The 24,486-nt window shown below is 33.2% G+C and overlaps 1 protein-coding gene and 1 pseudogene across 5 annotated transcripts; both read right to left on the reverse strand.

Annotated features, from left to right (window-relative positions):
* Nucleotides 1-1,483: 1,483 nt before the first annotated feature.
* Nucleotides 1,484-4,732, reverse strand: LOC110420484 (pentatricopeptide repeat-containing protein At5g66520 pseudogene; annotated as a pseudogene).
* A 690-nt stretch (nt 4,733-5,422) lies between these two features.
* On the reverse strand, nt 5,423-9,152 carry LOC110420302 (zinc finger protein). Of its 5 annotated transcripts, none has more exons than XM_089784238.1 (6): nt 8,880-9,152; nt 7,693-7,878; nt 6,877-6,964; nt 5,977-6,029; nt 5,816-5,882; nt 5,423-5,736 (listed from the first exon to the last, which is right to left on the reverse strand). In XM_089784238.1, the coding sequence occupies exons 2-5, from the start codon at nt 7,799-7,801 to the stop codon at nt 5,818-5,820; spliced, it is 315 nt and encodes a 104-aa protein (XP_089640364.1). In that variant the 5' UTR covers nt 7,802-7,878; nt 8,880-9,152; the 3' UTR covers nt 5,423-5,736; nt 5,816-5,817. The 5 variants fall into 5 exon arrangements, with proteins under 5 accessions (XP_089640364.1, XP_021289245.1, XP_021289244.1 ...); XM_021433570.2 differs by lacking the exon at nt 5,977-6,029 and adding an exon at nt 8,185-8,400 and having other exon boundaries at nt 8,880-9,118; XM_021433569.2 differs by lacking the exon at nt 5,977-6,029 and adding an exon at nt 8,675-8,725 and having other exon boundaries at nt 8,880-9,117.
* Between the last annotated feature and the right edge of the window lie 15,334 nt (nt 9,153-24,486).

The raw sequence follows: 24,486 nt of genomic DNA on the forward strand, positions 1-24,486 counted from the left end.
CCAAGGCGAAGGCTGAGAAAATTCAGAGCTCCACCGTTTAAAAATGGACTTGGACTTTGACCCACCAAGGCAAGGCTTCTCATCCCTTGTAAATTCAACCAACTTCTCTTAGTCGTCCTTGAATTTTTCTTCCCATCGTTATCCCATGGTATGACGGAGAAACTCCCCAAGACATAATCCCAAGAGAACAATGACTTGTTTTTAAGATAAGAATGTGACATGTTACGTGATGTTAATCAATTCTTAAATTGGAGATTTCTTTACCTAATAGTTAAACTAAGATTGAATAAAAATTCATTAATTGACCCGAAAACGATTCAATTAAAACGATTAAATAAATTGATTAACTCGGATCGATTCGGTTAAAAAACTTATAAATTCATTAATCAAATTAATTTTTATTTTTATTATTTTTGTATCTCAGTTAAATAGTTTTTTCATACCCACACATACTAAAATCAATTGTATCAAATGAATAACAAATAGCATATAATCTCTTTAATATTTCCTTTTTTGTTGATTTCAAATTTTATTTATTTATTTTAATGTATATAAATATATAATCTATACCAATATTCAACTTCAAAATGCAACATAAAAAATCGATTTATATTTTTAAAAATCTTTATTTAAACATTAATATTATTGATATAATCATATAAAGCACCTCTATAAAAAAACCAAACATAATGCAAAATTAATATCTGTAAAATTATTTTCATAATTTTTTTATCGAAATTTATTTATTCACAAGATATGTGACCATCACCTTACTAATTTATTCAAAAATGTGTAAAATCTAAACAAATAATTAACCAATTAAAACTATTTATTCAATTTTTATTATCTCTCAATCTTTTAAATCAAGTTCACTACAGAATATAGTAAGATAATTTTAATCTTAGAATTAGAATTTTAAATCAATACACCAAATAAAATTTATAATTAAATAATTTAATAACTTTTATAATAATCTTTTTTAAAATTTTATTTGAAACAATTAAAAAAACGTTAGTCATTGCCAATTAAACCTTATAGACATATGTGAAAGTCATGCTAGTCAAAATTTGAATCAATCCTATTTTCCTTTCTAAAAAACTTATGCCACTAATTCATTTTATTTTACTAAGAAAATGTTTTGCATTCTTTTTATTATAAGACCAAAGTAAATATTTAAAATTTTTTCTCAAAATAAGTTTATATTAATCATAAAAAGATATAATGTCACTAATTTTCTAAATTAAACTATGAAGTAAATTAATTAGTTAAAAAATTTTTAAAAATGAAAAAAAAAGGTTAAATCGATTAAAATCAAATTAACAAACTAAAATAGTAAATCAATGAATTTGACTAACAGCCAATGTTGATCAACTCGATTAAATTTCTTAAAAAAAAGATAAAAGTGAATTCATTCATTGCATTAGTTTGTGTTGAGCACATGTCAACTGTTGATGCATTTTACATGCTTTTTGTGAAACACATGGAAACATGTGAAATGCTGGGAATATTTAAGCACCTTGTGTTTGTGATTAACTTAACTATAAAACTATTCATAGGAAATTAGCACATAAAGATATACAAGCACTGATCTGTCAACTTTGTTAGAAGAAGATGCTGATTGAGAAATATTCAGCCTCATTTAACTTAGTCCAAACACTGGATTAGATGCTGTTTATCCTCTTGCCTAACCACATGATTTCTATTTCTTTTTTTTAAGAAAAATATATTGGAAATAAATCAGGACAGCTGTCCATCCATTCTTTGAAACTCTAGTTGGAAAGAATATACTAGGCAAGACAATGAGCAATGAGTTGCATAACGTCCGGACATGGCTGAACGTGCAGCAAACGTAACCTGAAAATGGCTGTCCAAACTCGTGCTAAAGATAGCCATAGTTGGATGATCACAGAAGACAGATTTCAATTCATGAATCACAACCGCACCATCAGTCTCGAACAAGATAGGTTGCATCCCAATCCTAGGCGTAGTTGCAAGCCGCAAAGTATGCCCCAACTGCAACTGAGACCAAAATCTCAACTCTCTGACCAAAACTTGGTGCCAAAACTACCATTCCCTTGTTGAAAGCAAAGCAGAGAGCTGTATCACAATTCAGCTTCGAATAACCAGTGGAGGAGCAAGCCACCTCAACCACTCAGATTACCTCATATGAGACCCCTCCACCTTATAAGAGTTTACAACACTTATTTCACTCCTCATACGTGTCTCAATAACAAAATGGGGTTTTGACCATCCTTACCAAAACAGGACCTATAAGAAACCACATTCTGCAACTTCCCATCACCAAAAATCCTTACAAGAGCAAGACCCATTCTTAAAATGGTGGAACCTGATGGCATCCCTAACTATGATTTCCCGTCTGTAAATTTCAGAAAAAAGCTTAAAGGCTGAGTGACAGTCTCCACAAACTCGAAGATTCTTCATTATTCTTATAGTTTCTCCAGGGCTGGAGTTGACTAACGCAAATGCCAATGCCAATTTCTCACTGTGATAAGAGACAACAGTTTCCTTCTCTTCTTTATCTACATCAAACACTACTTGTGCTGTGTCAGGGACATACCCGGCAGATTTAAGACGCATTGCCATATCCTGGAGCATGGACTGAATCTCTCTGTCTTGCAAGTGAGACTTATCACTAGCCAAAAAGTGATGAAGAGTTCCCTCCAACTCAGTGTAGCTCCACCCAGGGGGCTTCTGGATGCCTCTATCTTCCATCACCTTCCTCACTCTCCCAGCTTCTTCCCATTGGTTTGAATTGGCAAGCATGTTGGACAACAAAACATAACGAGCTCCATGATCAGGCTCCAGTGCAATAAGTTTTTGGCCAGCAACTTCACCAATCTTAACATTTCCATGGAGTTTGCAAGCACCCAACAATGCTCTCCATATTACTGAGTTGGCCTCAAATGGCATACCTAGAATTATATCATAAGCTTCTTCCAAACAACCATCTCTGCTAAGGAGGTCAACCATGCAACCATAATGTTCCATACGTGGTTTAATACCATAGAAATCCGACATCAATCTAAAAAACTCTTTGCCCTCTTCAAGTAGCCCACTGTGGCTGCAAGCAGATAAAACTGCCACAAAGGTGACTCTATCTGGTCTCAGCCCTATCGGTTCCATTTCCCTAAAAACAGCTAAAGCAGTCTCACCAAGCCCATGCTGAGCTAGACCAGAGATCATGGAATTGAAATTTGAAACAGTCCTTAAATCTTTAGGAATCCTGTGAAACATATCAAGAGCAGAATCTATTTTTCCGCATTTTGAATACACATCTATCAATGCGTTTGATAGAATAATATTTTGGCTGCATAAACCACTCTCAATGTACCTATGGTGAAGTCTCTCACCCAAACTGAGAGCTCCAAGTCTGGCACAGGCTGAAAGAACAGCAGCCAATGTAACTTCATCAGGTCTTATTCCCAAACCTTCCATTTGCAGAAAAAGTTCCAATGCCTCACTGTATTGCCCTGACTGAGAATAACCACTTATCATAGCCGTCCAACAAACCAGATCTCGTTGGTCCATCTGATCAAACATTCTTCTAGCAGCCTCAGTTTCTCCACATCGAGCATAACCCGATACCATGGAACTCCAAGCAGCAGTACTTTTGCTTGCCATTGAGCTAAACACCCTCTCAGCCAAATCCATCAACCCACATTTTGCATACATATCAAGAATGGCAGTCTTAAGCACTACATTGGAGTCAATACGACATAGATTCCTATAAACAAAACCATGAATCTGTTTCCCGATCCTAGAATCATTCCATGATGAAAAAGCAGACAACAAAGCAACAAAAGTGAACTCATCAGGCTGAATACCAAAATCTTGCATTTCTTTAACGAGATGCAGAGAAGGGTCAGGTTGGCCCACTAAAGCACTTCCATTTATCATAGTATTGTAAGAAACAAGGTCTCTAACAAGACTTCCTTCAAATACAATCTGGGCATCGTTTAAATGTTTAAAAACTGAATAGAAGTGCATCAAAGCATTCCGGACAAAAAGATCCAAGTCAAAACCAAATTTAATTATATGACTGTGAACTTGAATTCCTGGCTTCAGGGTTGATAATCTTGCACAAGAATTGAGTAAAAATGGGAAAGTGAAGTTATTTGGAGGTCGGTTTTCTTGGTGGAGCATGGATGAGTAAAAGACAAGTGCTTTTTCAGGGAATTCACTGCGGGAAAAGCCTCTTATCATGGTGTTATACATAAACTGACTCGGATGTTCAATTTGGCAGAAGAGAATTTGGGAGTTATCGAGACCAGCTCTGGAACCCAGCAAGGCAAAGAAGGAGATGAGTCTGCCGATGGGGAAGAACTGGTGGTGATAGCCATTGAGGATTATTTGAGCATGAACTTGAAAACCTTGCTTTATGGATTTACATGATTCTAACAAGGGTAATACAGGTGAGATTTCAAAAGCCAGCTTTTTCATTGTTCCGAAATACTATAACTATCAAATTCTCAAAATTTATGACTGGCAAAAATCCTTGATCATCATTCAAATTTGGGACTTTCTTTAATGCCCCAAGGGTTGATGACCCACAAAGGCGCCAAGGCGGTTGATGGGTAACGGATTGTTTTGGATTTCAACCTCTAAAGAAAGAGCAAACTTGTAATGCTTCTTTCTTCGTGGGGTGAACTAGAAGGCAAAGTTCATGTACCGGGAAAAACAAAGAGCCCGGTAGCTTGTTGGGCCCTGGTTCATTATTATTTCTTCACATTTTTGCAGCTTTATTGGCGTTATTGTTTTTGTTGGGTCACGAGCAGCAAAATATAAGATTCAGTAAATTAGTTCAGGGACCGTTGTTCCGGGACTGGGAGGGCCATTCTCCTGGTCTTGGTCAGCTGTTGTTGTTAGCTGATGCTTATATTAAGTTCATGTTCTGTTCAATGATTTTGATCATTTATAATTAAATAAGAACGTTCTGTTGTTAAGCACTTGCTTTTGCTTTTGTAACAATATTTGAAGAAACCAAATGCAAATAGCAAAATCGACAATTAAGTAAACATCTATTTTGCATCTCTATGAAGGATGAACATCTATTGTCAGAATCCCACTTTTCATGAACTTGGAAAAGAATTTTGCTTTGGGTAGGTTGGCATATGGGGTTGCTCTGTTTGAAGAGGAAATTTATCATCAGCTAAAAATTGGATCAAGGGTTGATTGCTGATTACCAATCTTAGCTTTCCTCTGACTTAACATACATGATAAGTCGATGACACTACAAACAGTATTTATCCAAATTTCTCTCAACATTCAAAGTCAAGTAGAATCCAGCGTCATTTCTCCTCGCCCTTGGCCAAATTTTCTCGGCCATTTTCTTTATCAAGATAGCAACACATTTGATCATCGAATTCACTAACATCAGAATAAGTCAGCAGAAAAGTAAAAATTTTGTCAAACCAAAAGAATAGATCTTTACTTAAAAAGGATTAGTCAATTACATTAACTAAAATCCCCCAAGTCCTGTTGAACTGTACACCCGATTGATTTAATGACTTTTGTTCATCTAATCAAGAACAAGAAAATCCAATATATTAGTATCATTCAATCAGTTTCGACAGGGGAAATCTGTAGAACCTATGAGTTTTGCTTCACCTCGGTCATCTGCACCAAAAACTGTGCAACTACCATAACAAATTTCCCAATTTTCTAGTCATATAGGCCTTCTTCATGCCAGATGTCAACTAAAAAATCCACCATCTCCTGCATTTTCACCACACATATAACACATCAATGTTGGCCCAAAACTGAAAGTTGAGGGAAAATGTTCTGTGACACTTACAGCTAATGGGATTGACTGTTGAAAAGGTTCAGTAGAACAAAGCAAATCCTCATAAGTTGTGGTCCAGCTGCCAAAGGAGATTCCAAGGTTAAAGAATGAGAGGAACTTTTAAGTCTAGGACAGCTATAATCACAGATGTAAGGTTATATTCCAGGAAGCACCTTGATGGTTTCTCAATGAAATGACTCCTAAAATGACTGACACCCTCAAACTACTAAAAGAGAAAAGAAAGAAAAGATCATTTGATCGCCATCACAATGTGTAAATTGAATTCCAATGATTAGATGAACAAGGGCAAGCCTGCTACATCAAAAATTGAAGCGAAGTACAGTGGCACAGGAAGCCTGTGATAGTGTCAGGTAATCTTTCTTCTTCTTCTATTTTCTCTTTTTATAGGCAACACTATACACATAAGTATTGTATGTATCCATGGTTTTCTGAAAAAAAAAAAAGAATATATGGAAGGTAAACGTGCAACCTAAGAATCAAAGCATATTATGTGGCTGCACTATAAGGGAAAAGACAGAAAGAATTCAGGAGCATATATTTTTATTTTATTGCTTTCCTAATTACATCTGAAGGAATGTCAACTAGATACACATCTTGGAGTAGAGACACAAACTTCATACACCCTATTTGGTTCATAAAGGAGGGGAAGTGGCAAGTCCAAAAAGTGGCTTAAAGCAGCATCAAAAGATATCCTTTGCTTGGTTTCAAAAATTCATATGTCTACAATTAAGAGTTTAAAACTTATGTTTAAATAAGAGCGATAAAGCAAACAGTAACTACCACCAATAGTACTCATTACTTTAAGGAGAGATTCACACAAAGCAGTCTGAGAAGAGAGGAAAGTGAATGTCCAGAAGCTGACTTAAAGCAGCATGACAAAGTAGATTATGCACTATATAAATGCTAAGGTTTAAGAAACTAAATTGTTCTTCTTACTAAAGTTTTTAAAAGCTAGGTTTTGAGAATTTAGTGAACAACACATCACCAATGGCACTCAAATATTTGAATAGGAAGATTCTAAGAGAAGAGGGGAAAAATCTCCAGGCATATACCTCATTATTGGTTCCCGGGGCATTCTTTTTGATTTTTGAGACTGATCCCCAACCCACTGTCTTCTAATCTCATGCCAACTTATTTCAGCTGCACAGTAAGCTTGTGCGCATTATTTCAGCATGCACAACTCTATTTCAAATTGCTTTTAACAAGAAGTAGCAAAATACTCACATTAAGGGGGTAAAAAATAGAATAAAATATTGATTTCGGCAATCTCCTTTGGAATTAATACAAGCAATAATTTGCAGAAGAAAAGTACCAACTATGGCCATACCACAAATTACATTTTAGCATATAGCCCCTTTATCGAGGAAACTCATACACCCGACACCAACAAGTCCAAACAGTAAACAGATCAGACCCATTTCACGCCAATATATGTTGATAAATCCTCCGCTACTGAAGTTCATATCAGATAAGGCCACTATTAAAAGGCATCGTTAAACTATATACTCATTAAAAAACATTGACACCTAGCCCCGCATCTAAAACCACCTTCTGAATAACATTTGATTCTCAAGTTACCTGACTACATCAACACTGAGGAAATAAAATGAATTCATCACATGCAACCCACCTAGCAGATACAATATCAATACTAAAAATTCAAAATGGCTTCCTGAAAAAAGACTGCAGGAAATTATTCAGGTATGAAGTTTGAGTATGCTCAGAGCTAATCTAATTGCTTTCAATTCTAGTAAGATTTTCAAAAAAGCAGTTTACTATTCAACAGTCACATGGAAGGCAGATTTCATCAGAATGACAGGCTTCCTGGGAGAAAATCGATAGCCTTTAATAGCAAGTCAGCAACATACCATGGTTAACAAAAACCTCCTTCTCAGTGGATTGATCTTTGTTAGCATTGTTTGAACCCGTTGGAGGCTGATTTTCATGGGAACAACGATTGCTACCATTGGTTTCCATTTACTTCAGGTTGGGCAACCATTGCCTTCTAAACTACAATCATTGATCATGTCGAGGGGAAGAAATTGGAAAAGTCTCTGTATAAGAAACAATCCATATGCTTCATATGAGAAAAACTGACTGTATTAGTAATTTACATGGCAGGAAAAAGTGCAGCTCATGCAGATGACAATAATCTGTATCAATCTCTAACCTACAACCAGTGACCAAATTGATAATCATATCAGTTTTATTTTCCTTTTTCAATTCTTATATCCATTCCTGTTCAACTGAGCTCCACACATTTAAAGTGTTTAACCATTAACTTTTCATCAACAACTACCCTTCTATTTCAACTTACAACAGCAGCATCAAAAATTGAAAAAAGGGGAAGGAACAAATACCTTACTCTATCAAACAATTTCCAATTATTAATCACCTGGGTCATGGACAAGCTGAACCTAAAACTCCCCTAACACCTTAGCCGATAAGAAACTTTCCAGGGATAACCTCAGTGAAGGAAGATTATCTAGAGCAGAGGGACATAGATATAAAGAAGGAGAAAAAGGGGCTCTTCACGCACTCTATGTAATCTCCAATGTTAATTGACTCTGCACCTTCTAATACATAGACCAAATTACACAAATCAACAACCTATATCCCAAAATTTTCTCAGAATCTTCTGGACTCTGACAACGACAATGCAAACCTACTCAGTTCGTTAATCACAATAAAGCAATTGGTTCTAATCACATAGAAACAACTTCAGTATACTCTCTTTGTTTTTGTTTCCTCCTTAAATAGAAATAGTTTCATTCAAATAAAATCGTAACAGGAACACGCAGACAAAACCAAAAACCAAAAACCAACTACACTCAACGAGAAAGAAATTACCACTAAGCAAAGAAGCAGTTGATGCCAAGCCAAACCCACAAATACCCAGAACTTCAAAAAGGGATCGAAATGAATATAAAGATCAAAAGCAGAAAAATTAAGCTGAAAGAGGAAACCCCCAATCAAAATGTCATTGCTTTGAAAGCCCAAGAAAAAACAAAGAAAAGAAAAGCATCTTGACGAAGGAAAAAGGAGGAGACTTTACCTTGAAAGCAATTTTCGACTTTGAACTGTGTGGACTGTTGAAAGAGGAGTTTGGGGCCTGCCTTCTTGCTATAGTTGAACTAGCTAGGTAAAAGAAAAAAGAGACCTCTTCCGAAGATTCCAGAATTTTAGCGATGGAAATAAAGCAGAAGGACCAACAGGCTCCAACATCTAATAGATTCCTTTTTTACTGGGAAAGGTCTGGGATCCAGGCATCTAATCTTGGATGATACGTGGCATTATGTAATTGCGTTGATAAAGGAGGGACGTATGTGCTACGAAATCTCATAAAAACGATAGTAATGTGGTTGGTAAATGGAAAATGGACCTCCAACTAGTTTTGTTACCAACTTTATCTTCTTCTTAGCTTAGGGGTGCCTTTGGGGCAACGGCTTACCTACACTTACTAGCTTTCAACATTATTTTTTTTTTAAGATAGGCTTTCAAATCTAGTATATGTTAAATGTCTCAATCTTGTTTAATAAGTCAATAATCCGACATTTCTTCCTATACTTAATATAATTTGAGTTGAATCAATTAATTTTTTGTGAAATTTGAGTTATATTATTACTTAAAGGTAATGCAAAAAGCATTTGCAAGGATAATTAACATGTAAATAAGGATTCGAATTTAACTTTAATTTATTAGTTGGATTATGGTTATTGGTTTGTCTATTTGTATTTTAAAAATGTGACATAAGCATTGGGGAAAGCCTAGTCCGACCTAGAAATTTGGGTTGGGCCGGACTTAAATGTTACTAAAACTTGAGCATTCTTGTTAAGGTGTTTGTTTCATTTTATGGTGATGAAACTTTGATAAAAATTAAAATCATGCATGGTAAGTAAGTCAAGCTTAGCCATCAAAATCTTAACTCTTAATACAAATTAAAATGCAAATATTTCTTTTTTTTGGGTACAAATTAAAAATGCAAAACACTTGATTGGGCTTATTTATTGTCCAAGCATAATTAACCAATACATTGAGTTGGTATGGTGTCCGTCAGTCCATGGCAAACCCAAGCTTAGTACAACATTTGCTTAACACGTTTCCTTTGAAGTTTTGACTTTAAAAGATGAAGTTGTCTCGGACCTGTCAGTTGGTACTCCTCGCTGTGGGGGTGGGGGGGAAGAACTTGAATCATGCTGTGTGAAAGGTGAAGCGAGCAGCTGCCTGAAAGGAAACCCTATCACAAACTGACATAACATCCATCTCAATTGACAAAGAAAGAGTGGGTGCACTTGATGTGAACATATTGTCTTTTGTTTCTGTTTAGACCATGTACACAGTATATATGAACGGTTCAATTTGATGGGTCGAAATGAGTGATATTGAGACATATTTGGAACAAAGATCATTTGCCACTGGCAGCCTGACTGACAGCCGTATATTATTGAGTATGTTTTGATGGTAAAATGAAGTATACATATGCTATTTCATAAAATGAAGGATGCTTTGATAGTAAAATGAAGACTGGGAGTGATCATATCTCGTTTCTTCAAGATTGGATCCACTGGAAACTACAAAAACAGGGGACAAACTTGGATTTTTGGTATCACATGAATTAGAGCCTGCTCAGTCAAGTTGGTACAGAGACTCATGCTTATGTTCTTTCATTTTGGCCAATACTAGTGTCAAATTTATAAATATGGAGCAATGATTTTTCCCCTTTTTTTTATAAAAAAAATATTTGCCAATTTTTCATGGCTGAGAGCTGGATTCTTGTGGGTGGGGGATGGTGGAGGAAAAAGCAAACCAGAGTCTAGCTGTACATGTGTTTCCATCTACCAGAAACTTTCGTCTTCCAGTGACAACATAATTTTTTTCAAGCAGAATGTGGGACATTATTCCAGATTTGGCAAAGCCTACATATTTCATATGCAATAATTTACAGACTCAGACTGATCACTCTTCATTCTTCAATTGCTTTTCATGCTATTTTCCTGAGGCAGTTCATGGAGGGGGAGCTTCATCCTGGGCTACTTAACCTTCTCCAGGGTACTTGGATTACTAGATTTTAATTACTCCTGTCAGTTCCAGGAGTACATTTTGTTAAGGGGAGAATAGCAGTTTTGCAGACTCCTTTAGGGCTTGGCTCAGTAGCCACTTTAAGCAACTCAACACATTCTTGATTTATTTTATTTTCTCTTAAGCTGGATTACACCTTGAGCAAATTGTACAAACACATCCATCATCTTAATAAAATTCGCAAGTAATTTTTAGAATATTCTAAATTTATTCATTTCGTTGATAATTAAACATTCATATACATGTTCACATGGTAAAAATAAGTAAGACTCAGGCACTTGGACATCCACATGGTAAAGAAAGGAGACATGTTTGATCTTTTGGACTAAGATTTATACTATACAGGCATTCATATGGTGAGATAACATATTTCGTTAATTTTTAAAGATAATTTGACAAAATAAATGAATTTGAAACTTTTTTGAGAAATTATAAATTTAAAAATTACGAAAAAAATAAAATATTGCACAAAAATCATGAATAATTAAAACAATTTTTTTCACTCCACTTCATTACATTTTTATCCAACCAACTTGAAACCAAGACAACACCCTGTCTTTTGGCTTTGTTCTGTGTAGAGGGTCACATCACCTTATTTGATATTAGATTACATGTTCTGAAAGTGTGATTGCAACAACAAAATTGTCCTGTTATACTATGGTAAGTCATGTTGACATATATATATATATATATATAGAAAATTAAAAGAAAAAAGTTACTCATAATATACCAATATATACATATATACATGCACACGATACAAATATTTGTATCCACACCTTATTATCTTCAGGAGCACCATAGAGTTTATATGGTAGAACACTACTAAAAAATTAGGTTTTATTGATAAAAAATTTCATCAGTGAGGGTGTGCATTCCATCGGTAATTAAAATTACTGATAAAAAAATTTGTCGTTAATCAATTGAAAATACCCTTGTCGGTAATAAGTTTCCGTCAATATTTTAAAATTCTGTCAAAAGCATCATCAAATAAAGTTTTTGTTGATAAAAAATTCAATCTGTCGATCAAAAAATTTATTGGTGATGTCAAAAATCCACCAATAAAGTCACTGATTGAAAGTTTTGTTGTTAGTAAATCTATCGAAAAAATACTGACAGATCTCAACATTGGCAAAGTTTTTAGTAATTTACAGACGGATTACATTCTTGATGGAATTAGCAACTAAAATTTTTTAGTTATTCCGTCGATAATGGGTATTATTTTGTAGGTAATGAAGCAAATTTTGTCGGTGAAAAAAATAAAATATGTCAATATTAAAAGAATTTTATCGGTAATAATTAATTTTATATTTTTTTTTATATTTTGTGTTTTTGCATTAAATAATAATATTAATATATTAAAAGTAACAATTTTGTGTGAAAAATTACTCCAAATGCATTATATAATGAAAAAAACATACCAAATATTTTGAAAATTAAAAAAAGAAATGTTTAAAGTCAGTGAAAAGCATTAATATAAGGAATCTATAGCACAACAAAAAGGAATTACGATTGTCCATCTGCCAAACCATTAGGAAGGGGAGATTGCTGTTGTGACTGAGGATGTAACTGCTTTGATGATGAAGACCTGCCAACTTGATCTTGAAGCCTCTCAAGGATAAACTTTATGATGGACTTAATATCATGCACGTCAGTCTTCAACTCCTTCACATCGGTCTTCACTTCTTGATAGCCCTTAAGTTCAGATGGATGAAACTCGTGCAGCAGCAATAGAATGCATCAGACCACAAACAAACTCAGATATCGTAGTTGGAGCAAATAATGTAGTAGGTCACATCCTGGTGCTAAACCCGTAGATGTGGGTTTGAGTGGTTTACGACCCTCTAATTGCCTCAAATCATGCTACTAGATCGAACTCTAGTTGGGTTGATGGATCATCATTGTACTTCGACAATATAGCAAATATATATGATTCCTACAAATAGAAAGAAAATGACATTATATATTAATGAAGTTGTTAAAGAACATATTCACATATTCAATAATATAATTAAAACAAACTAACTCATTTCTATTACTTACACTAACAGTCTTCGACTTGTTGCTGACAAACTCTCCGATTCCTTTTTGTCGCTTGTGAATGTGCTCAAAAACCTCAGAGAATGTCGTTGATCTTTATAGCATCTCGGACTGCAATCACAATAAGAAAAAAAATGCATGATCACCAATATGCATGTTTCCGCAATCTTCAACAACACAATGACAATATGTTTTAAAATCGTAAAACAACAATACATAACACACTCAAAAGAAAAACAAATGCATCATCAAAACATATCCATGGTTTCACTTCGCAATCATCAACAACACAACAACAACATCAAAATGCTCACAATATTGACTTTACAACTTAAGAACATGAACCATTTTCTTCTGATGTAAAGCAAAAGGTAAAAAACCCCTTGTGTGCTTTGCTATGGCACCGTCCTTCTTTGTTATGCAGTTTTGCTGGGCCTTCACGGATTGACATTGCCACTCGAGCGTGGCCCAGACATTATCAACTAGTTGATCCCAAACCTCTATTATGATCTAGGGGCATGCCTTTCCCTTAGTTAAGAAAAGATCATGATGAGTGTCCGCGTCCCACGTCCCTCTTGACTTTCTCATGCTCATCTATTAACAAATTTTTTAATCAGTCTTTCCAAATATTCTCCCATACATTGTAGACCGTTGAAGCATTAGTATTAGTCCACGTAAAAGACTTTTACATTAAAATAAATATTTATATCAGTTTGTTAAAGGAAACCTGGATAAATATACAATAACAATATGGTACCTCAAATTTATGCCACATGACATCTTTCACAATGATAGGAATCAACCTCCCTGTCGGCCAAGGCCTACTGAGGTGACTTTTGATTATTCTCATGATGGTTGGAGTCACTCAAGTCTTCGCAAAAGTACTACAAAATAAATACATCTTTATTAGAACACATTAATGAAATTACTACATATAATGAAATAAGCTAATAATAGTAAATTACCTCTCTTCGATAGGATGCAAAAGGATTCATCAGCCTGGATTGGTAGGAGTGGGTAAGCCTACACTAAGCCATCGGCCCCTAGACTGGGATACAAAATTTGGTGCACTTGCAACAATAGTCGGAGTTGGCGGCATTTCCTTTGGATCCAATGGAATAACTGCTTTTGTGGACATAAGAGTGGGCATTAATGGTATCAATGACTGAGGTGGCATTGGCGGTCACACAATTAGTGGTGAAGATTGAGGAGGTGGAATCGAAAGTTGCATAGCTGAACTACCTATACCAATCGACCGTGCTCGAAGGCCAGCAATAGTCTTATATTTAACCATGATTATGCAAAAATCTGTCATCACATTATCAACTAACCATTATTATGAACTAACAATAAATATAATGCATAATCATTAATATTAAGTACTATCACAAAAAATTTCAAACATTGGTAGCATACATGAGTTGGGGTTAATATCAAGCAAATATATATATATATAATTTATCATTATTATGTATGTAAACAATTTTGATGAGCTAAAATTCCAATTTTAACTTTGAATTAAATTCAATGGCAACGGCAATCACAATCCCCACACTCCACAGTCAATTAACAAATAACTCCATCCAAAAAACCAACAGTTTCATAGAACAACAAAAAACCAGCCACCACAATCAATATTCAAAAAAATAGATCAAGAACTTCCAACTTCCATACAACAATTAAACTCAATAATCAAACAACAGCTTCAAATCAATAAACAAGCACAAATAAAAAATCGTCAACTCAATTCAACAGCGTAATCCCTCACACTCCACAATCAATTAACAAGCAGCTCTGATCCATTCAACTTATGTGCTTAACTAGTTTCACATAACAATAAAAATAACAATATACACAATCCAAAAACTAAAGGGCAAAATTAGTAACAAGATTAATAAAAAAAAATTAGGAATAAAAAAAATTATCTTGCCTATCCTGAACGGGGAAAGGGCAATCAGTAAGGAGATGTGGGGGTGTCGGCATTAGATTCAACTCCAGACGGAGGGAGGGGGTAGTTGGCCGGCATGAGTTTTAAGCTTGAAAAAACGTGGGGGGTCAGTTGCCTTTACACGTCAATTGGCATTAGCAAGCGAGGGAAGAGACTCTCGATCACATCCACAGGAAAGGGTGGGGCTCGTCGGCTCGGGAGAGCCCTATAGAACTTAAGTCGATGATAAAAAGTGTCCAGCCAGGGGAAGGAGCTATCTGTCAATGCAAGAGCAGGAGGGCTAAGGGTGGTTGGCAGGGGAGAGGAAGATCTTGGGGAAAAGAAAAGGAAAAGGAGAAATGCTTGAAAAGAAAACCCTAACGTTTTATTTGCAATTATTGACAAAATTTTCCTTAGATAACCCTAAACCCTTATACCAATAAAAATTTCATCGAGAAATCCGACAACGAACTCTACAAAGGGAACAATGTGTACACTGATTGAAATTTCATTGATTATTCCATCATTATAATCACAGTGTTGCCAACAGAAATTTCATTGGTAATTTTCGTCGATATGGTCATTCCTGACCAAAGTATTCAGTCCGTATTTTTGTCACCTTCCAAATTAAATTGCCGCCAATGCGTTACTAACCAATTACTGACTGAAGTACGTTCGTAAGAAAATTTGGTCGGTAATCCATCCATGTTTTCTTGGCTTCTTTTCCGTTAGTATAAACTAACGAATTTTTATCAATGGAATGTAATCCATCAGTAAAACCTTGTTTTCCTATAATGGAAGAGAAATTTACCTTCGATGTTCTTGTAGTTCAAATTTTATAAATGTTGTAAATGTTTGATTTTGGTTACTAATTTATTATTTCTAGGAGTTGTTTTATAGCAAGTATAATACTATACAAGAGCAATAGGAATGATCAGATCGAGTAGGACAGATAATCATGTGGACAACAATGAAAGTAATTTGAAATAAGTGGCATAGTTCACAAGTTAATTTCACCTTTGAAATGTTTTGAAAAATTGATTTGGTAGCTCAAATATGAAGATAGTTGAGAAGATTTCTTTTGACTTTTCTTTGGAATCATGTTTCTTTCTTTTCCTTTCTTTTTAAGAAATATGTAATATATTATTAAGTGCCCTTGAGCTCCATTTTGTCATTAGATCGAAATATCCACCCAATAAATGTAGTAGGCAAATGTTGCATTATCATGATGAACATGTTCTTCCCCTAATTGGTTTTTCCTTCCCATGATGAACATGTTCTTCCCAATCATGTGTTTCCCATGATGTCTAATGAACACTTTCTCGCTAATTACTTGCAAGTAATTGTTTTACCTTGGTAACTATAAGAGCCTTGGCAATTTATTAAAGAACACACTAGAAATTCAAAAAACTCTCTTTAAGATACTTCATCACAAGCTCTCTTTAAGCTTTTCCAAAAAGACTTTCTCTTTTTAACTCAATTGTTTCCTCTTTATTCTCCACAATGCTTCACCATTACACTTTCCCAACCTTTTTCCTAATAACCTCCTACCATAAGCATTCAGTACTTCAAGGGCTGTTCCAGGCTTCCTCTCTGTCACTTGTGGTGCATCTCACTTGTGGTGCATCTGACTTCACTTGTTGCAACACTGTCTCTCTCGATATTAGATAGTGAATTATTCTCAATTGCTTGTCGTGTGAGAAAGAAATACTATGCACAAGATAATGCATTACTCTCAACTAATTTTCTTGATTTTTTTAACTTAATTTTCTTTTTGTTCTGTCTTACTAGTAATGCATTAGAACTTTTTTTATTAAGAATTCTCATTTAGGGGGTAAAATGTATATGCTTGATTTTGGCTATTAACTTATTATTTGTAAGAGTTAGTTTATAGGAAGTATAACACTATACAAAGAGCAATGAGAGCGACCAGAACAAGTAAAATAGTTATAACACATGGACTGCAGTAAAAATAACTTGGAAGAAGTGGTAGAGTTCACGAGTTAGTTTCGCCTTTGAGATGTTTTGGAGAACTTGGAGTAATTTCTTAGATAAGAAGGAAGTTAAGAAGCCCTCATCTTGATCTTTCCTTTGGAATATGAGTGCTTCTTTTCTTTTCCCTTCTTCTCGAGATATGTGTGATACATAATTAAGTGTCACTAAGCTCCACTACATCATTAGACCGAAACATCCATCCACGATCTAATATAAGTATTGGGCTAACATGTTATTCTTATGATGAACGTGTTTTTCCCATAATGGACATGTTCTTGTGTGATGAACGCGTTCTTCCCAAACGTGCTATTCTCATGATGTCCAATAAACATTTTCTTGTTAACTATTTCCAAGCAACCGTTTCCATTTGGTATATATAAAAGCTTGGTAATTCATTAGGACATACTAGAAATTCAATAAACTCCCTCTTTACGATTCTCTCTCTCAAGCTCTATCTAATTGCTTTTCCCAAAATACTTTATTTTGCTCAAGTCTTACCACCTTATTCTCATCGTGTTTCGTCAGTACATTTTCTTTATCTTTTTCCTAATTTGTATCTTCATCTCCTGTCTCAAAGATTGCTACAATCTTCTCCTTTGTTGCCTTCAACACATCTCACGTCACTTGTTACAACATTATCTCTATCTTTACCAAAAGAATCCATCTACAAATGTATAAACATTTCCCCATTTCAATCGATCATTTTATATACCAATAAAAACTAAGCATATATGTATGTATATAACCATGAAAGTAACTCTCCAAAAAAAATCAATGCTAATCAGAAGAGAAAATTTTCCAAAGTGAGAGGGTGGTACTTTTTTATCTCAATTACATATTTCTCATAAGTTAACCATGTAAGATCACAGAAGTAATAGTATCAAACATATTGATCCCAACCATGAGCAGACCCATGTTGGAAGGAGTGGTGTCACATGAAATCATTCACTTCTTAAAATATTTTAATTTTTATACAATTTATTTAAGATCTAGGTAGTTAATATAATAATGAACTCTTTTTGTTTTTTTTTTGCAATTTTATAAGGAGTGTGGTCAAAGACTCAAAGTAAAAGTAATTTATCAAAAGTAATTTATGTATTAATATTTAAATATTATAAGAAAAGACAAAAAAAAATTCTTCTATAATTTAAGATTTTATTTAAAAAGTCAAAACCTAAACTACCCTCTTTATCTAAAAATTCAAATCCTTCCCTTTCTTAGTTCTTGACTATGTTTTTCATTCTCTCAAAACAACTCATCTAGGCTTCAATTGTAAGTAATTTTCAACTCAAATTAAGTTTTTAAATACTCTATGTCTAAATATTTTTTTGATTAGTTTGATAATTTGAGTTCATAATTATAATCTAACTAATAGAAAATAGTATTACATGTCAAATAATATGTGAACATTACGAGTCTTTTTTTTATTTATTTTGTAGATATATTATTTGTTTATTTAATTGTTTATTTAACTTTATGTGGTTTGTAGATATTTATATTTAGTTTTGATCAATGAATAAAAAATTATTATATTGTTAGTTATTGAACTTGATAATTTGTTATATTAAATTATATTTTTATTTAATTTTAATATTTTAATTTATACTAATAAATAGTAATTTTAACAAGTTTTATAATTTTAGATAAATAAACACTGAAAAAATATTTTAAAAGAAAAGAAATTGTCTCAAGACATAAACCTCAAACAACAATAACAAAATTTTATTAATAACCATACTTAATAATATTTGTTTAAATAAAATTATGTTGAATTTGATTTAAATATTCTCCCAACATATTATAAATTGAGAAAATATATTTTTTAATTATCACAACATTACTCAAAAAAATTCTTGAATTTGTCTTTGATCTCAGCGTCCTCTCAATGATCAGTAGTACAGTCATCTTTTCTTGTCAACGGTACCAAACGCCCAACGAAACTAACTTTGCACATGCATGCATACAGGACCCGACTCCCATAGCCACCGAACTTTCTTTTTGTTTATCTATACTCAAAACTCCTCAGAAAAGTGCATAGCAAGTTCTTCTAACGGGTAGAATCAGCCCTCTGTGTAAGTACTATTAAAGCTTTCCCTTTTCTGCAAAATAATTCCAAGATTTTGGTACATGATACTTACTAAGTTTAGCACTTTAGCTGATATATATATATATATATATATATTAATAACAGCTAGCTTTAAGCTGGGGATTAAGGGTATAATCTTATCAAGAACGTGTGGTCCTGAAGTTCGGCTTTAGTACTTGGAAAAATTAAGGTACAACTGTTAATTAAGATATGTTTGGCCCCTATTTGTACGTTAATGTACCCCTGTCTTGCATAACGTGTCTTCAAACTTTAGCTCAGCCGCTGCCTAACGTGGGGGTGTCCATTGACAATGGGCAATTACGGTCTCTTAAAGGACACTCGACCCTTATCTTTATCCGTAGGATTTCAGGCAATCTAAGATTTCGTACCCCAAAGAGAAGTGTAGCCTTCAGAGTGAGTGAGGCCTAGCTAATTATAATGAACCAACTTTCATTCTGTATTCTGTATGGCATCATACAAATCTTTGTCCAACTTATTATTTTTATTCCAAGTTGTCTCTTGGAAGCTACTTTAAAGTTGCCAAAAGGCCAAAAAAATTTTAAGTGTCGGCTAAGGCAATCCTCCTCCTCCTCCTCCTCCTCCTTCCAATAATTCAGACAGGCTTGAAAAAGAGAGAGAAGCTTTCAATCATTTACAACTTTTTTTGGAAATCTTTTAGTAGTCTTGACTCTTCGACTGTGCATGATGCTTTTCTCTATCCTACAATAATCTAATCAAACATTAAATGGAAATAAAAAGCTTCACTCTTCCCCATTGGATAATAACTAGTTAAATGATTGGCTGGTCATCCCATAAAAGCTTTGAAATTGAATTTTTTGGGAACAATTTAGGAACGTTTTGAAGTAAAGAGAGGGCGGTATGCTTTGTCACAATACCAATATATATTTATTTTTCCTTGAATGGATGGATATGTCATTTTAATCACAATTGTTGTTAGATTCAGCCCTTACCAATCATGTGCAAACATGTATGGCAGTACCTTCTTTGCATTATTCATCACTGTTCAACTTCCTATATTTTATATATAATAATGTAACTAGATTTGATCCATTCTAATTTTGTTTATGTAGTTGAAGTAATTAATCCATTCTAACTAGATTTGAACAAGCATGACATTAAAGGAGGATATGAAAACACTTGGACATAACAGTATACCTGCTCTCTGTATATATAATATAAGATCAAATTAACCAAGTGATCTTAGATTATTAAAATAAAAAAAAAAGGGTCATCTAGAAATTAGGAGTATTAGCTTAAAGTGTGTTGTCTGTAGTCTATAGCAATATATTCTTCCTCTTCAATGTCAGTTCAAGCACATTGATGGAAGAAAAAAACAGAAGAAAACCCAAAGGCAAACTCTTGTTTTGTTGGGGTACCTTTAGATGCTGTCACCACTCTTGGCACATAATTGGTTGTCCTTACATTTGTCTCTTTTATATTATATATTGTACATGGCATTTTTCATTTTTTGTATTATTATTTGGTAATTCTAAGCCACAAGCAATTAATACTGTTTTTTGTCCCCATTGCTCAGCGAAACCAAATGATATCAAACAGCTTATTTACAGCAACACAAATATTGAGCCACAAGCATCACCATGTACCCAATTCTTCACATAATGTGATATTATGTGTAATTGAACTCAATCTCTTCTTGGAATGATTATTAGTGTTGATGATTAATAATTATTATGAGTCACTTTTCTTTAAAGAAATTATTATTGTTGATGGTTAATGGTAATGATTATGTGGGAGTAAGACTTATGTTTCTTAGGTCTAGTTGGCGAAACTCCCTTGTAAAAATGATTAAATAAAAATTCAAATAGAGAGATTGAAAATTTTTATTACATATATCAATTGTACAAATTTGAATGAGTTTAGACCTTATCTAATTTGATGTTTTATTAAAAGATGATGATATAGAATTTCACCATTCAATAAATAATGATAAATTTTTGTATATAAATAATATTTTTAATTAATTTTTTACATATTATTAATTTTCTAATTAAATTCTATCAATTTATCGATTTTGATTTTTAAATTAATTTTCATTTAATTGTTTTTAAAAAAAAACATTACAAATTTTGGCTAATTAACTTTATATTTAATTGTTTTGTAGGATCATCAAAATCATTTTCTGTGTTAAAGATTTTGAATAATCTCTTTGCGTTTGATTTGATTCTTAATTCGTATGTATTAAATCTACAATCTTGCCTTTGATTTAAAAAAAAAAAACTTTAACTAAGTTTTGTCTCATATTAATGTAGGCGGTGAGTAATGATGATTTGTACATTTGACAGCTGGATCACATATAGGTGACGTTTGGTACCTTACAATGCAATGTGATTATAAGCAATATAATTGTAAATAATGTAATTACAAGTAATATGATTGTAGAGAAAATAATATTACAGTGTTTGGTATACAAGTAAAATAATGATTAAAATGTAAAAAAGATAATATGACAGTATTTGATTTATAATTACTTTGCTGGAAACGTAATGTTAATTTTTAAAATTACTCTAATTTATTAAAATATAAATTTAATATACTTATATTTTTTATTGTTAATTTTTATATAATATCATCTCTTAAATATACTTTTAATATCATATATTTTATTTTTATTTATTTAATATAATTTTTTATATTATATATTTTATTTTAATATTTTTTATTTTGATTATAACATTACAAAATATTTTTAACAAAGTAATAAAGTTGAATGGTAAAAATATCTTTAATAACATTGCAGAGTACAATGTAATGTGATTGTATTACAATCTTACATTGTAGTAGTCTATTACAAAATAAACACTGTAATGTAATTTAATTAAACACATTGTAGAGAATGTGCTCTCACTTTTCTTATATTAAACGCTACCATATATAAAGGAATGACATTAGGTCGATCTTTGTTTTTATTAGCTATATATATATCTTATATACTTTAATATCTTTAACTATATATATGACAATAAGATAGTATAATACACGCAAATGTATAATCAATTGCTTGTTACTTCTTATCCATACGTATCATTTAAAAACTAATACCATGCCATACATGAAACCATGTTTTATATTATAATATATGTCATGCTCCAAACCCAATCATTAAATAAAAAACACCTGTTAGATGGTGGTAAAAACGGACAAAGAATCTAAAGTAAGCTTCTGTTTCTTTACCAATTTTAGCATTGCCTCTCACATTAAATTAAGATTTTCTTGCAAAGTAAAAATTAAATTGTAAAAAGTAAAATAATTTTGATTAAAAAATAAGTAAGTTGCCGTATCATATATTAGTTTAATGTGGAACTAAAATGCTATAGTAATTGTTTTTTTAGTTGTAGCGTAAAACTAAAATAGTGGCGGAGGATGATGGTTATTTTTCTTTAATTTTTTATTATTATATGTATAAAATTTTATTATTTTTTAATTATTTTTCGTATAAAATTATAGATTATTCATTTGGCAAAAAATTGTTATAAAAGTCGTAATCAAATGAAAGCTAAATATATACATAATAGAAAAAGAATGGAAAAGACAGGCAATGGAATCTAAAGGTATACTCAGTTACTTAAACAATAAAAGAAGAAGAACAAAAAGCTGACCCAAGTCCTTAGATTTACAGGAGGGATAGCCTAAGTTTATGATAAAAATTGCCTATATCGTACATAAGAATCCTAAATTTGTCGGTGAAATGGGACCCAATTCCCATTGCCAGTCTTTCCAGTTTCCTCTGTTTTTCCGATCCAATGCATTGCTCTCTTCCTCCAGCTATTACCGACACAACAGTGGGACTATTCTTTTACTGTGATTTTGTCCATAATTTTCGTCAACAAAGGAGGCCTCACAGCAATCAGACCAACTAGCCAAGAACAAGGCCCTGCATTAAGCATTTCCTTTTCTAGTGACCACAAGGCAAAAGAAAGGAAACAATACATACCAATGTTTTAATTGCCATGGAAATGGAAAAGGGTCGATCTCAGAAGTCAGAAATGGATGATGACGACAGGCTATCTAGCTAGTTGATGCTTTAGCTTTGGGAGATCCTTTGAACTTCATGTGGCATTGTCTGTTGTTGTTAAGTTGCCTCCGCCCTATGTTTTTCATGTTTAACAGTCGAATTTCCATGTCGTAAACTGTTGTCACTGTTAAACTAGAGTTATGTTATTGCTTTCCAACGACATATTGTCCCTTGAATTTGAGAACTTTATGGTTGGACTTGGTTTTATATTTCTTCAAATGTGACAATTATCATCATTGATCTTTTTTTTTCAAGGAAATCCCATTTTGTACAAACATTTTTGGACCTCTTCCAAGTCTATTTTATCAGAAATTAATATTTCTTTTGACTTTTTTTGGCCCCATTTCTTAGAGTAATAACTGTAGGTCGATGAAGGGAGCTGCATTAATTTCCAGACTGTGAATTTGACAGAACCAAAAAAAAAGAAAAAGGGAGAAGAGTCATATATTTGTTGAGGCCAATGGTCCACCAAATCAAAATTTTGATCATAAAAGCAGCTGAGAAAGCTCACTATAAAGACAAGCCAAATTAAATAGCTTTGATCCGTAAGCATGCATCCACGTGGGATAACCAGATTTATGTGTTGCTGTTTTAAGAAAAAAAAGATCTGAACTTTTGGTATTGCTTAGAACTTACAAGATCTCGATTTTTTTTATATGATCCCGATGCTGTGGGCACATACACATTTATGCAAAGCAGCACAATTTTTGGACCACCTTTCATTGCATTATATTTTTGTACTAATGTTGGTTTTCTCAGTGTTACAAGAGTCAATCAAACTAGATACATCCAACCACAAACGATACTGGATACTGGTCCCTAATGGAAAGAGAAGTAGATTGTAGGCGGTGAGATAATCTTGAGTTTGAATCTTAGAATACGATGATGTGGTGAAAGGTGTTTGTTTTCGAGTTGTCACAGGCATCTATCTGTGTTATCAGATTGTCGGTAAAAATTAAAACCTGTATGACCTGTATTTACTTTCTTCAGAGACAATGAGAAGTGTGTATGTTTATGGTGTATGGTATAGGTACTTGAGACCCTGATTTTACCCATTATTTACTAGTTTTAAGATTGTTTCAGTCTTTCTTCATCATACATTGAATATCAATAAACATTATAGGAGGGGCAGAAAACAGTGTCATTATCAATCACTTTAGGCTGATAAAGCAGTCGGTTGCTTTGTTTCTCATTGACATCTATAAACATAGAAATAGAGGAACATGAGGACTGGCTGGAAAAAGACAATTCTACTGGAAAGGATGGGCAGTACCATTTGATTTACTCTTTTCGATTGCAATAAATCAGAAAAATTAGTGTGGATGAGTATGCTCAGCTGCAGTTTCTATGGAGAAACCAATCAGCAATTCAGAAATAGTAGTCATCTGAATTCTCAATGAATAACAAGTATAATCAAAATCGAACACAAGGCCCCAGACAAGATAGCTCATGACCCACTCCATTTAAGAAGTTCAGAGGTT

Source organism: Theobroma umbraticum, unplaced genomic scaffold, assembly GCF_002168275.2.
Source record: "Theobroma umbraticum cultivar Fairchild unplaced genomic scaffold, ASM216827v3 scaffold_86.0, whole genome shotgun sequence".
Taxonomy (NCBI): Eukaryota; Viridiplantae; Streptophyta; class Magnoliopsida; order Malvales; family Malvaceae; genus Theobroma; species Theobroma umbraticum.

What these genes read in the sequence shown, in the direction of transcription:
- LOC110420302 (XM_021433570.2), bottom strand. Translation starts at nt 7,801, where the DNA reads ATGGAAACCAATGGTAGCAATCGTTGTTCCCATGAAAATCAGCCTCCA. An exon ending in CCCCGGGAACCAATAATGAG is followed by an intron (nt 5,883 to 6,876) that starts GTATATGCCTGG and finishes CTCCTTTGGCAG; the next exon opens with CTGGACCACAACTTATGAGG. An exon ending in AACAGTCAATCCCATTAGCT is followed by an intron (nt 5,737 to 5,815) that starts GTAAGTGTCACA and finishes GTGAAAATGCAG; the next exon opens with GAGATGGTGGATTTTTTAGT.